A 13,461-nucleotide genomic window follows, 5' to 3' on the forward strand; every position below is an offset into this window, starting at 1 on the left:
TCCCAAACTTCTCAGATACCCAATAGAAAAACCTGGAGTGGACTCTCCAAACTTTGTTTAGTAGCCTGGCCTGGATCAAGGAATGGATCTGTCAAAATTCCTACCCCTTCCCCAGAGTTTCCAAAGTCTGAACATAGTTCTACTCAGTTAGAAGGTGTCAAAAGTGAGAGCAAGATCATCTTTCAGAGTGTGGTGGAGTATCCTCCTTTGGAGACTTTTAAACAGAGGCTGGATGACCATCAGTTGGGGATACTTTGATTGTGTGTTCCTGCATGGCAGGGGATTTTAACTGGATGGCTCTTGAGATCTCTTCCAACTTTATGATTCTATGATTCAGGAAAAGTAAGAACTTCCTCAAGCAGTATATTTTGGGGTGCCATAAAAGGCCACAAATAGTAAGCTGTATGCTTTATTATTAATTATGTTTTTAGTGCTGGAGGTGAGTAGTGCTTAAAGGGTGTTCTCCCACATGTGCCAAAATAACTTCTCTAGCTTTAGATACTATATACATCATGATGTGAATGCATAGGAGGGGGAAAACTTTTCCATCTTAAGGAATACAGTGCTTTTAGTCTGCACTGGAGTAAGAGGAAAAGAGCAGGAAAGTAAAAGGTATCTGAGCCAATATATTACCACTATACTTGCAATATGCATTTGGTTTTAATTTTTGAAAGGTCATGTTTTCTTAGAATATTTTTTCTATCCAGCTAAACCAAACCAAATCCTAAAGCTAGATAAATAGAGAGGGGAATATGAAGAGGACATCTATGCCAGCTCTCTGTCACAGAAAGCAGAATTGTATGTACATCACCCAGAATCTGGGAAATTCTTCTCAATAACAGGATTAATTGAAGCTGGAATGCAAGATTCCCTCAATAACATGATTTGCATATCCAGCTTCAGTTAATTTGAATCAACAGTTCAAAGTTCCAGAGCAGTTAACAGAATTTTTCCATATACTGAAGAATTTGTTAATAACAAAGGGGGGGGGGGTGTACTCTCCATACACTGAAGCACAAGCCTATAAATGCACACTTCCATAAATTAAGTACCACTGAATTTGGCAGAAATTATTTCTGAGTAGAGCTGTACATGAGTTGACTATTACTCCCTAGAAAGTTAGAGGAGTATTGTGACAATGCCCACTTACCTGCTTACTCCAAAAACAAAATCTCACCAATTCCAATAGGACTCACTCCCAAGTAAATACAGATTGAATTGCCATCCAAGTTTCTAGATTACTTTCTCTTCCAAGCAGTGTGAATCATTTATACTGTTGTGATGGGGTGCAGCCAAAAGAGAGCAAGTTCTGGAACCAAATGCATGTTCTGGCCCATGTAGGTTTTTCATTCAAATGACAGGCATGGGAAATTAAAAAACCTGATTTAAGCATCACTTGTGAAAATGGCCAGAATCCCTCTCTCCTAATTTGTAGCATAATGAAACCACATTGATGTTTACAGCTGCTGCATATGCTCTTTCCCTTTGTAAGGAATCTGTTTCCTTTTAAAATAAAATTAAAGCAAGAGCAGAGCCATAAGAGTTCCCAGTGCACTACTTGGTGATTTTGTCTTGTGAATTTTCCCAGATGTAGCTCTTAGCAAATTCAAATGAACTTCTTCTGGGTATTTTTTGGTTTTGTAAGACTAGGGTACTTCTAAGTACTGTCAGACACAGTCACTGTTAACACACACTGGCATTTCTCAATTTTGTTTCATACATGGCAAAGTAATGTAGGGCTGGGGTGGGATGGGATGGAGGTGCTGTGATTACCTTGGTGCAGGAGGAATGTCATCTTACATGTAAAGTCCAGTGTGAGAAAGCATCTCTTGGTGGCATGACACCACTGCTTTCAGGAGGAACATTTCAAGAGGCAATTACAAGCATTATTGTTGTTGAGTGTCTTCAGGTCGTTTCTGACTTAGGCTGACCATAAGGTGAATCTATTGTGGGTTTTTGGGGGGCTGAGAGTATGTGACTCACCCAAGGTCACTCAATGGGTTTCCATGGCTGAGTGCCAAATCAAACCCTGGTCTCCAGATTTGTAAGCCAATGTTCAAACCACTACACCATGCTGGCTCTCATTTACAAGCAGAGTCATTTCCTATTGGTATTGAAGTCAGAGAGCTGTGCGTTGTGAGTCTTGGATCTTCTGATGGTCTCTTCTTTGCATGCTAAGGAGAGAAGAACTGGTGCCTGTACACAGTTGTGGCCTGGGCTCTCCCAGCACCTGAACAAGGGAAGAAGCACTGCCATGTACCATTGTTGCCAACATTATTGCCTCTCTCCCTCCATCTGCCCTATGCCCTCTACACATACATGCACAAAACAAGCTATCAGCCATATAATTTCTGCAGTGTTTAGCAGTCAAGTAATATTATTAAAAGATCAGTGATTGTAATGGGGAAATGAGACTGGTAATTTACTTGACCATTAATAAGCTACTTTTGAATAAATGTTAACTTCTGAATGTGGAGAGCAACATTAAAGCACCCAAATCTATAACAAAAACCCAATCAGCAGTGTTAACATAGTGACAGCAAGAATAAAAGAAGCTCAACTATATTCCATCATGCTTTAAGTTTAAAAGCTTGCCTGTACAGAGGAAGACGGAAAGTCTTAACAGCCTCTCTGAATAGGCCTACATCTTGGATTTCCCAAGCAATAAAGAGTTTGATACATGGAGAGCTTGGAAAAGCTCCTTTTGGGAGGCTACAGCTCCAAGGGTCTATATACCTTAAAAGCCCTCCGTTCTGTGGGTCTTGAATCATTACATTTTATGGTGCTTTCAGATTCTACTTGGAAAGGTGCTTTTTGAACGACCTCTCCCAGAATCTGGAGTTCTAGTCCATAGCCCAGTGTCCCATATAGAATCTGAAATTACAGTCCAAAAAAGTAACTTTCCCCAACGCCTCATAAATGTGAGATTTTGGCAGGGGGGAGGGAGGCTGAGGAAGCACATAAACAAGAAGAGATCCATTACAGGCCTTTGGAAGGTGCCTTACACCGTGTCAAATCATAGGTCCCTCCCCTCTAGCCTAGTTCTGCCAACAGTGGCCCTCCACAGTTTTAGATAGGAGCATTGCTATCCCTATTCAGAGATGCTGGTGATGAACATGAGACCGCCCTGGTTGCAAGCATCTGCTGCATTAAATTAGTCCAGAAACAAGTAAATAGCCTGGGAAGTTTATGTAAATAAACTGGATGAAAGAAATGTTTACCATCCAACTATCCCAGTTTGGTAGGGACAGTCCTGACTAATCATCTCTTTATCCCACATTTTTAGCTGCTTTTCAACTGTCCCACTTTCTCTCAGCTCCTCTTCCCAGTGCTGCAAACTGAATTCAAACTACAAAAGTAGGTTGCATTCCGTTAACTCAGCAGGGGGGAAAGGAGAGGTGGGGATGGAATCTTGCACTTCCCAGTAGGCCCAGGCAAAAACAAATGGCGGCAGACTCTCCTAGCTTGTCTGTTTTCTTCATTTATAACTTCTGCCATCTTGACCATACTCTGATGTTGCCTGGCCAGAGTGTGTCCCAGTTTTCAGATGTGAAATGGTGGAGGGTATGGAATGTTTTAATGGATGTTGTGGCCACCAGTGGTCTCAAGATCTTATTGGAGAGCTATAGAAAGGTCTGGTTTGGATAAAAATAGATTTAGCCCTCTTCTTGATTTCTGCAGTAAAGATATAGAGAATATGGCATCATTCTGCAATACAAGGATTGGAGTATATGCAGAGAGATATATACCAGCTGTAGGGAGGCATGCAGTCCAAAATGGAGAGGCACTGTACATGAAGAAGAAAGCTTCCATTGGTCCCTTTGGAGATCACCTTCATAATTCAAAAAGCAATTGTGAGGGATGCAGGGGACCAAGGATTCTTTCCATAAGACCTTTCTTTATGAATGTGGTCATTGTCCCCGACACCTCTTTCAGAAGTAGACATGGGAAAGATTTTGGCTGCATTTGTTTGGTGGCCTTTTTACAATTCCTGAGACTCATCCTGAGAAGAAATGCGCTTCACCTCTAGAATTCCTACATTTGTGCAACTTAGGGGGCATTTGGTGCTATAAAGTGCTCACAGAACTATATGATGCATAAATTGATTTACACATTAGAAATAGTAAAAAAAAAAATGCACACAATTTTTCATGCAATGGAAACAAACAGTGTCTTGGTACAAAACAAAGATGGAATGTAAACAGTATTCAGAGAAATGTAACGAAATCAAAACAGGAACATTTTATTATCCCCATTTAGAAATGAGAATTATTCAATCACTCAATCATCCCATCATAGGAGATGCCCTTTCCTTTCCCCTTTGTATATATAATTTTCTGTGCATGGATCCTTGATACTGAAAACAATTATAAACATAATAAAAGAGAAATAGAATTAGTATACGTTTGCTGCTGCTGAGGGGGTCTACAATGGCTCTGTGCCTCCAAACCTGCCTGAGCCCCATTTAGCAGAGCTGAATGGTTGCTAGTTCCTTGTGGCTCAGTCCCACACTGTTCTGGTGACATTTGAATGACAGAATCCTGTGGGACTGTTGGACCAAGTGGGAGGGTTCCTATGTGAGTGTCAGAATCATGTAATCATGGAGGAATGGCCTTTCTTGTAACATATGAATCATCCCTTAGCAAGCCGTCAGCAAGAGAAGGATGCTTGTTGCATAAAATCTGGGCACTTACATGCATCTTTTTGCTCACACTGCTCAGACCCCATGCCTTGCTTGCATCTAAGAAACTCTTGATGTTATAATCTCCAGTTATAGCACCACTTTTCATGCTGAGACTTTGATTGAAAGCTCACTGATATCAGTGCTCGTGTTTTCAACTCACATCAACAGCTTTTGATCGGGACTCAAGTTGGCAATGGAAATTGTTGTTAATTTCCTTTTGTGGGAGCTTGTGTGGGATATGAATTTTGCTTTTACTGAAGGAGAAGGCTGTGGGATTCCAGCAGAGGCAAGCTATGTCACACACACAGTATTGTCAGCAGATACAGTTGTGAATTTTTCTATTCATCTTCCCTCTAATGTTATTTCTGAGCCTTTGCGAGAGATCTGAACAGATAGTTGCTCCTGAGCCGACCCCTTGCTTCACACCCATTCATTTTTCTCACTTTGCAGCTTTCAACTGAGCAAATGTATTTGGGGGAATGTGTGTGTTATAGTGCCTGGGGGGTTAGAAGACTTATTGATTATAAGGACGAAGTCATTTTCAGCCTTGAAGCCTTTTTCTGGCCTCTCTTTGTGCCGTGAGTGAGTTTTATTCACTTTATAGAAAGGTGTTGGTAGTCTTTAGTCTTATGCATTTTGCCAACACTCCTGGCTTCCCTCTGTGTATCCCTTAGCAGTCTCTCACTTTCACTCCTGTCATTTTGACCTACTTCATTCTCTCATGATAACTTGAAAGCTTACAATAGGATCCTTCCATCTCACGTTCAAATCATCATATGTTTTTGTCTGCTTTCTCTTTTCTTTTTCTTATTTGAAAGTTTGGTTCAGTTTTTCCTCCTCATTCCTCCCATGCCCTAATGATATTTAACACTGTTATGTACTCTTCAACCAGATGCATGCAGGAAGAGTGGGCTGGTGTTGTGGATACCTCTTTTGGTCAATTCTTGCTTAGTTAATAGCTTGCAAAATTTGAGGCCAAGCTAAAAGCCAATTTCAGCCAGGAAATACCTTCTTCTACTCTAATATACAACACATTTAAAAAATAATAATAATATGAAGGATGAAATCATGTTAGTGGCATATACAAACATAGGCCAGATTTATATGCATGTGTGTCTTCTTTTGGATACAGCTCAAGTAGTTATTCACTAGCCCTTTATGCGGTGTTCAAAAATCTACCCCACCAACTGCTTAGATCCAGGGGAGTGGGGTGCTGCTGAGGTAATTTACTGGTTATGGGGTGGGAGGAGTAGGAAATTCAGATGATGAAGAAGGCATGAAAGAGCCAAGAGGAAAAAAGACAAGAGAATATGGGAGAGGGACCTCCCAGAGAAGGGGAGCCACAGCATTATAAATGCAGGATTTTAGCCAAAATATTTTGTTTATTGAAATGCCACTTTTCAAAGAAACCTTATCTTGGTAGGTTTGCAATAAAAGATAAAAGTAATAATAGGGAAAAAAAAGAAAAAAATGTGTGCAGCAGCCAGCACGGTGTAGTTCTGGACTACAACTCCAGAAAACCAGGGTTTGAATCCCCTTCAGCCATGGAAACCTAATGGGTGACCTTAAGTAAATCCCACTTTCTCAGCCTAAGAGAAAGTCAATGACAAACCTTAATAACCTTGCCATGAAAACCATTTGCCATAAGGGTGACATAGGCGCTTTACAGACCGCCCAAAAGGGCGGTCTGAAAAGCACCTTCATTTGCTGCATGGAGGAGCCTCAGCGGCCAAACCGCGTGGCTCCTCCGCACAGCAAAAAAGAAGCTGCAAAATGCAGCTTCTTCTTGCGGCATGCTAATGACGCCGCATGGCGCCAATGGTGCACTTGCAATGTCATTAGCAATGTGTGACCTGCAGACACTAAGCATCTGCTATGTCAAGATGGCGGCGCCCATGTAGAACAGGCGCGCCATTTTGTACACGCCAAGCGCGTGCTAGAGTTAGGGGCGTCCGGAAAAGACACCCCTTTCTAACCCTAGTACGTGCTTAGCACGTACTAGGGTGCCCGTTTGTAACAGGCCATAAATAGGAATGGTTTTGAATGCATATGACAACTAACAGGATCAAATATCAGGCATATCAAGCACAACTCACTAGCCATGCATGTCAGTGTTGTGCAGATCTTTGATGGCATGCAATATAGTCCTTCATTTCTTCATTGGCAGAGTTTGGGTATTGCATGAAGAAACATCCAGATACAATCCCTAGCATCAAAAGGGAGATGAAATTATTGTATGTAGTGCAATTGGGAAGGGACATGATACATTAGAGCAGTGGTTCCCAACCTGTGGGTCGGGACCCCTTTGGGGGTCGAATGACCCTTTCACAGGGGTCACTTAAGACCATTGGAAAACACATATTTGCATGTAGCAATGAAAATTATGTTATGGTTGGGGGTCACCACAACATGAGAAACTGTATTAAAGGGTCACGGCATTAGGAAGGTTGGGAACCACTGCATTAGAGCCACAGGAGGCAACTTGTGCCCTCCAGATAGTTTGGTTTACATTAATGCCATAATCCTTACACATTGTCCATGCTGACTGGGACTTATAAATGTTCTAGTTCAGAACAGAGGGAGGGGACCAAATTCCCCAACTCTGTCTTAGATAATCCTTGTCTATCTGTTTAGACACCACTATGCTAGATGAACCAGTTACCACTGCCCTGGCCTCAGAGGGAGAGAAAATGGGGCAGTGATGCTGGACCTACTCCCCCCACCTCCCAGTGCCATCCACTTTCTTTTTGTGTCTTGTCTTTAGATTGTAAGTCAAGGGTACAGTCATGGTGCTATATAAATAAATGACAATGATGATAAATAGATAGTATCAAAGAGCTTTTGATCCCAAACAGTGTGATATTAGCTCTGTTCGCACCTTTCCTACTCATGTTCAATCGCCAGGTGATTGTGGGGTGACACTTGGTGACCCTTTCTCAACTTCTGGGCATTCAGCAAAAAGTGTGAAGTAAACTATATGTGCATGTAATATATCAATAGGTAGAATCTTATTTTTAGCCAGGAATCTTGTGCAATCAAAATCATCACACCTTCCCCTGGGCACAATGAGGTCAAGATGGAGTCTAGGCGAGCATATAAAGTTGAACTCTCAGTCATAGATCAACTGAACACGTGGAGATAATGTGGGAAGAGGAATAGTTAGAATTCTCATACAATTTTAAACTTCTTTAGAAGAGAACTCTATATATGGGTCAGCAGACAGCTCAGTATGTCTGAAGGACTGATTGTGTCAAAGTATAGAAGGCAAATAAAAGCAAGACTTATGAGAAAAATGTTGTGTCAGTGGGGGCTCAGGAAACAAATCTTTATTGTAATGTAAAACATGGTCCATTGAGCAACTACTTGGGGGCTCTGAAGCACTGAGATATATAAATGAGATAGAGTTTGAATTTCCCTTATGTGAAATGCTTGGGACCAGAAGTGTTTGAGATTTGGGGGGGGGGGGGGGAGTATACTAAGGATAAGTCTACTAATTTCTTCAACAAAGCCCAGATCACAGTTTTTATAACCATGACAGATCATAATGAACCAATGTGCTATCGGGGTAGATGGAGCTATCCTGAGATGATGAAGGATGTTTTGGGAAATACTGGTGTGTTGAGTGACATATCATAAGAGCCAGCAGACAAAATATCTGGAGGTTTTCTTCTTTAGCTCAGTCCATCCTGGACAACAGATGGCCCTATACCCTATATCATTTTAGCTGAACTACTGATTGAATATTCTAGATGTGGCAAGGAGACACTTTCCACCTTCTTTTGCCTCTCTGGAAATGACTTCACTTTCCTCTGAAATGTCTTCAGTCAAGCTGTGGAGGCAAGTGCAAATTAGAAAGTAGTGCAAAAAAAGGGGAGGGGGACAAGGGAGAACAAGAGCCCCCAGTCACCTTAGAAAATGAACATCTTTTATCCTCTGAAGCTTAAATAGCAGCAGGAAATAAGGAGAAAATAACTCTTTCTAGGTTGTCTGGTTTTATCAAGGCACTCATCTGCACAGTAGGGGGAAGAGAGATGGTGAGAGAAAGAGAGAGAGAACAATTCACCTTAAACAAATTTTATCACCAGGCAGCACTGTGGAGACCAGCCACAGAATTTTTTAAAAAGAGAGGAGAGGAAAGGAGAGCAGAGAGGAGGAAGCTGCTATTTTAACTGAATGCCAGAGCATAAGCTTGTGCTATTTAGTCCTGTCAGACCCATTACTCTGTTAACTCACAAGTTGCTACTGAAATGAAAGAACTACAGTACCTGTTATGTTCTAATAGAAATGGATGCTGCACGTATGTGCTTAATGCTCTTTCCCTAAAACGCTACTTAGCATTCAAAACATAAGCCTCCCATGGATGCTGAGAACTTCAGATAAAAATCTGAATTCTTGTTCTTCTTCATGAGATCTTGTTCAGTCCCTAGGAAAAGCATGCCAGTTAACAGTGTAAGGGGGTACATTATTGCTGGGATGCAGAGGGCTGATGGAGAAGAAAACAGTGAAAGCCCTCTACATTAAATTTAAGACTATTGGAAGGTGGTTTTCAATGGGATTAGTAGGTCAATGAAAACCAAACAATTTTACAAAGAAAAATATGCAAAGGCGCATTTTCTGAGGCCTGGACAACCTGGCTGGTTTACAAAAGATATAACAGATCTATAATGCTTGGATGGCACATGTATGAAGCTCTCTCTTTTGGGAAATGTAAACATGCTTTGTAGATCATTAACTTGTATCTTGAAACTTTAGTGTGAAGAACAGCTAACCCACTATACACCAGCCCTGCCCAGGCATTAAGATCTTCTACTGAGGCCTTTCTTCAGCAACATCCATTAGAGTCATAGATCACATCAAACACAGGGCAGAGCTTTCTCAGCAGTGGCACCTTGACTCTGCATTGCCCTCCTATTTACCTGGTAACCACATTGCAGACTTTCTGATGCCCCAGAATTTTAGCTTGCAGCTGTTTTTAAAGAATACTAATGCTAATTAGTATTAATTCACCTCTCCCTGCAGATCAAGGCAGCTTACATTGATAAAATGTTACATAATACACAGAATTCATAAAATAACCAGTAACATAAATTAAATCCTCTATTCCCATATCCAAGCAATCCATAAAATTCCACAAAATTAACACAATAACAACCTTAAATTCTGTTAAAATCTATTAAAATCATTGGGACATTCATGACAGGGTTTCATAGGATATAAGGGCAAACCACATATTAGGGTTCTAAAAACATAGGTGCAACAGTCAGTCAGGTAAGGCCTGCTGGAAGAGATTCATCTTGATGGCTTTTTTGAAACTATTAAGGTTCATAATTTGACAGATCTCCTCCGACAAGCAATTCCATAGGTTAGGAGCAACTGATGAGAAGGTCCTCTGGGAAACTGTAGCCAACCTTGTTTTAGAAGGCTTTAATGGGTTTCTCCCCAGCAGACCAGAGCCTACGGGCGGATTATAAGGAGGAAGGCCTTCCCTTACATAGGCTGGACCCAAGCCATGTAGGGCTTTAAGGGTAATGACCAACACCTTATACTGAGCCCGGAAACTAATAGGCAGCCAGTGGAGAGATGTTAACATTGGAGTTAAGTGGTTGTTTCTTGGTTGACCAACCTGGTTGCCATATTTTTAATTAATTGGAGTTTCTGAACCAAGCACAAGGGTAGCCCCATGTAAAGCACATTGCAGAAGTCACACTTCCCTTGCCAATACTCATCTAATTGTTGTTTCCTTATTGTGTTTGATGTTGTGATGTCATGGATTGCACATTAACCCAAACAGCGTGTCAGAGCTGGTGTTTTGTTTTAATTAAATGTAATTCCATTTTTCTTTAATGAATATGTAAACTGTGCTATACTTCCCTGGGTCTCCAAGAGGAGAGACAAGTCTCAGGGCATGTAGAGCTAGAGGAGAAGGAGGAAGAGATTGGATCTTATTTTAAGAGGGGCCTTTACAGCCTGGGTGTCCATCTCCTCCCCACTCCCACCTGGCACCTGGACTCACTGGCTCAACACGAAGGGGCTTCTATGTATATTTTAGTGGTGCAACAGTACACCCCAAAAGCTGGAACAAAGGGGGAGATGAGGAACAGCCATGGTGTGTGCTTGCATTTTCTCCCATCACACACCATTTGAACTGAGGCAGTGAACATCATCACAATCTTGTGGCATAAGCCCTACACAGTGCCTAGCAAACTCTCTGTGTGCATACCCTCCAAGTGTCCCAATTTGGCAATCCTGCTTAACCCTCTGTCATCCCACTTTTTCAGCTGCTTTTCAACTGTCCCAGTTTCCTCTCTTCCTTCCACTCTCCTCCCTTCCTGTTCAGGTGATTTCAGTTCTTGCAAACTGAATTTGAAGTGCAAAAGTAGTTTGTACTCAGTAAGGGGAAAAAGAGAGGAAGTTGCCCGATTCTGTCCCTTCCTATGACGCTCAAACAAAAGCAAACTGCAGCAGCTTCTCCTAGCTTGTGTGTTCTTCCTCATTAATACATTTTGTCATGTTCACTACATTCTAATATAATGTTGCTTGGCCACATATGTTCTAGTTTTCATCTGTGAAATGTGGAAGGGTATGCATGGGTCATGTGTGACTATAGGCAAGGCTGCACAAAATAAGAGCCCTACCAGAAAGGGGAGCAACAGCCCCAGCATTGAGTGTGATTTGCCCTGGGAAAAGGTTTTGGGGAGAGGAGGAGAAGCTGGCTTTGCCTGCGATGCCATATTATTTTGTTGGTTGGGTTTTATATGGCATCTGGGCACATTGCCCCAGTTTCTTCCACCCCACAATTGTTTCCACCACTAGCCTGGAAGGAGGCAAGAGATGTATGAAAAATAAAAGCTTTTGAAACACAAATAATTGACAATCCTTTTGGGAAAAGGCAGGAAATCAGCTTTCATCTCTATCCTATCATTTAAAGTGGTCATCTGGAGATGACTCAAATATGTGTCTACAAGGGCATGACTCTGCATGAATGGGAATTTTACAAATGGATTAATAATTTAACTTTTTTTGTCAGGAAAATGTTTTCCCAGAGAAATGGTGGGGTTTGTGCAGAAAAGAGGTTTTGCACACACACAAACACACACACCCCACCTCTTTGTGAGATATTCACACTGAAGGCTTGCATCTGTATTGTAGAATTAATGCAGTTTGACACTGCTTTAACTGCCATGGCTTAAAGCTATGTAATTCTGGGATTTGTAATTTTGTGAGATATTTAGCCTTCTCTATCAGAGAGCTCTGGTGCCACATCAAACTACAAACTTCAGGATTCCATAGGATGGAGCCATGACAGTTAAAGTAGTGTCAAATTACATTAATTCTGCAGTGTGTCAGCAGCCAAAGGCCCTCAAACATCTAAAACAATTGCATAAAAGGATTTATAAACGTATCCACTGAGGAGAACCCTTGAATTTTTTTATACTCACATGGAAGAACAAAATATAAGCACACATCAAACAAAATGCAAGCATAAAATGAAAATTCAGATCAAATGTAATTCAAGAAGAAAATAGAGATTCAAAATATACAAAATTCAGAATGCAGAGTTTTAAAAGCAAAGATTTACATTCCTAATTTTGCAATATACAAATGTGGATAATTTTCTCTGTTGATGGAGTTACAAGTCATGGGCTAAAAAACTGACACTTTCCTGCTTGCTTTCTGTCTTTTTTTCTTTTTCTTTTTGTAGGCAGTGAAGGTTCTGGAGAAACTGTTCAAAAAGAAACCTCCACATGTGACATTTGTCAGTTTGGGGCAGAGTGTGATGAAGATGCAGAGGATGTCTGGTACAGAAACCTATTGCTATAATTTTTGTTCTGACAAACTTGATTTTTCCTTACACAACTTTTGTCTTCCATGCCTTTGAGGTGGGAGCAGAATCATCTTTACTTTGTCTCTCCAGCTCTCTCCATGTTCCACGGTCTCCTTTGCTAACAAGCACTATCTGCATGTACACTAATACATAACCTATTTAGCGCAACCCATGCCTACCAAAACAGATTGTAGATTTTCAATGTGAAGTCGAAGGCTTTCTTGGTCACGCATCCATGGTTTTTTGTGGGTTTTCAGGGCTAGTGGCCATGTTCTAGAAGAGTTTCTTTTCCCCCCCCTTCCCCCCCCCTTTTTTTCCTTTTTTTTCGTCCTTCATGAAGTTTCACCACATCTGTGTCAGATGCTGGTGAAACGTCAGGAAGAAACTCTTCTAGAACATGGCCACATAGCCTGAAAAACCCACAAAAAACACAGATTATAGATTGGTTATGGATTGCATATAGGCTCCTGTGTTATGCTGTCCTTGAATACTTAGATGTTTTTTTCCCCACATTCATATTTGTACATGAGATTACCATCTCCACAGATGGAGTGTTGAGATAATAAGTAATGTTCCCACAGACTAAGCTCAGACCTCAGTAGGAAGGAAGGGGTGTCTCTACTTTATGTCATAACAGGTTTGCCTGTTTTTAAGTGGTGCCTGGCTCTCAAATGAGGATGAAAAGAATATTTAAAAATGGTTGAAAAACCATATATGTGCCTGATGAAAAGAATCCAGGCCTGAATAAAATATTTGCAGTTTGGGACTTAATTCTGCACAAAATTCACACATAGGGTAGCATGAGTTGCACAGAAAACAACATTTTATGCATGGAAAGTAATCTTTCTGCCCAGAAATATTCGTTTCTGCACAGAAAATGCTGTAGTTGTGGACTTGTTTTGTGAAAAAAATTACACATAGCTTTTTTTGCACAGAAAATAGGATTTACTGG

General features: G+C 41.1%; 1 protein-coding gene across 1 annotated transcript in view; it reads left to right on the forward strand.

The window, feature by feature from the left end:
• TMEFF2 (transmembrane protein with EGF like and two follistatin like domains 2) overlaps positions 1-13,461 on the forward strand; it is a 255,058-nt gene that overhangs the window by 147,412 nt on the left and 94,185 nt on the right. Inside the window, exon 5 of the mRNA XM_042445879.1 lies at positions 12,387-12,483. Within this exon, the coding sequence (XP_042301813.1) occupies positions 12,387-12,483 (97 nt within the window). The remainder of the gene's footprint in view (positions 1-12,386; positions 12,484-13,461) is intronic.

This window comes from Sceloporus undulatus, chromosome 1, assembly GCF_019175285.1.
Source record: "Sceloporus undulatus isolate JIND9_A2432 ecotype Alabama chromosome 1, SceUnd_v1.1, whole genome shotgun sequence".
Taxonomy (NCBI): Eukaryota; Metazoa; Chordata; class Lepidosauria; order Squamata; family Phrynosomatidae; genus Sceloporus; species Sceloporus undulatus.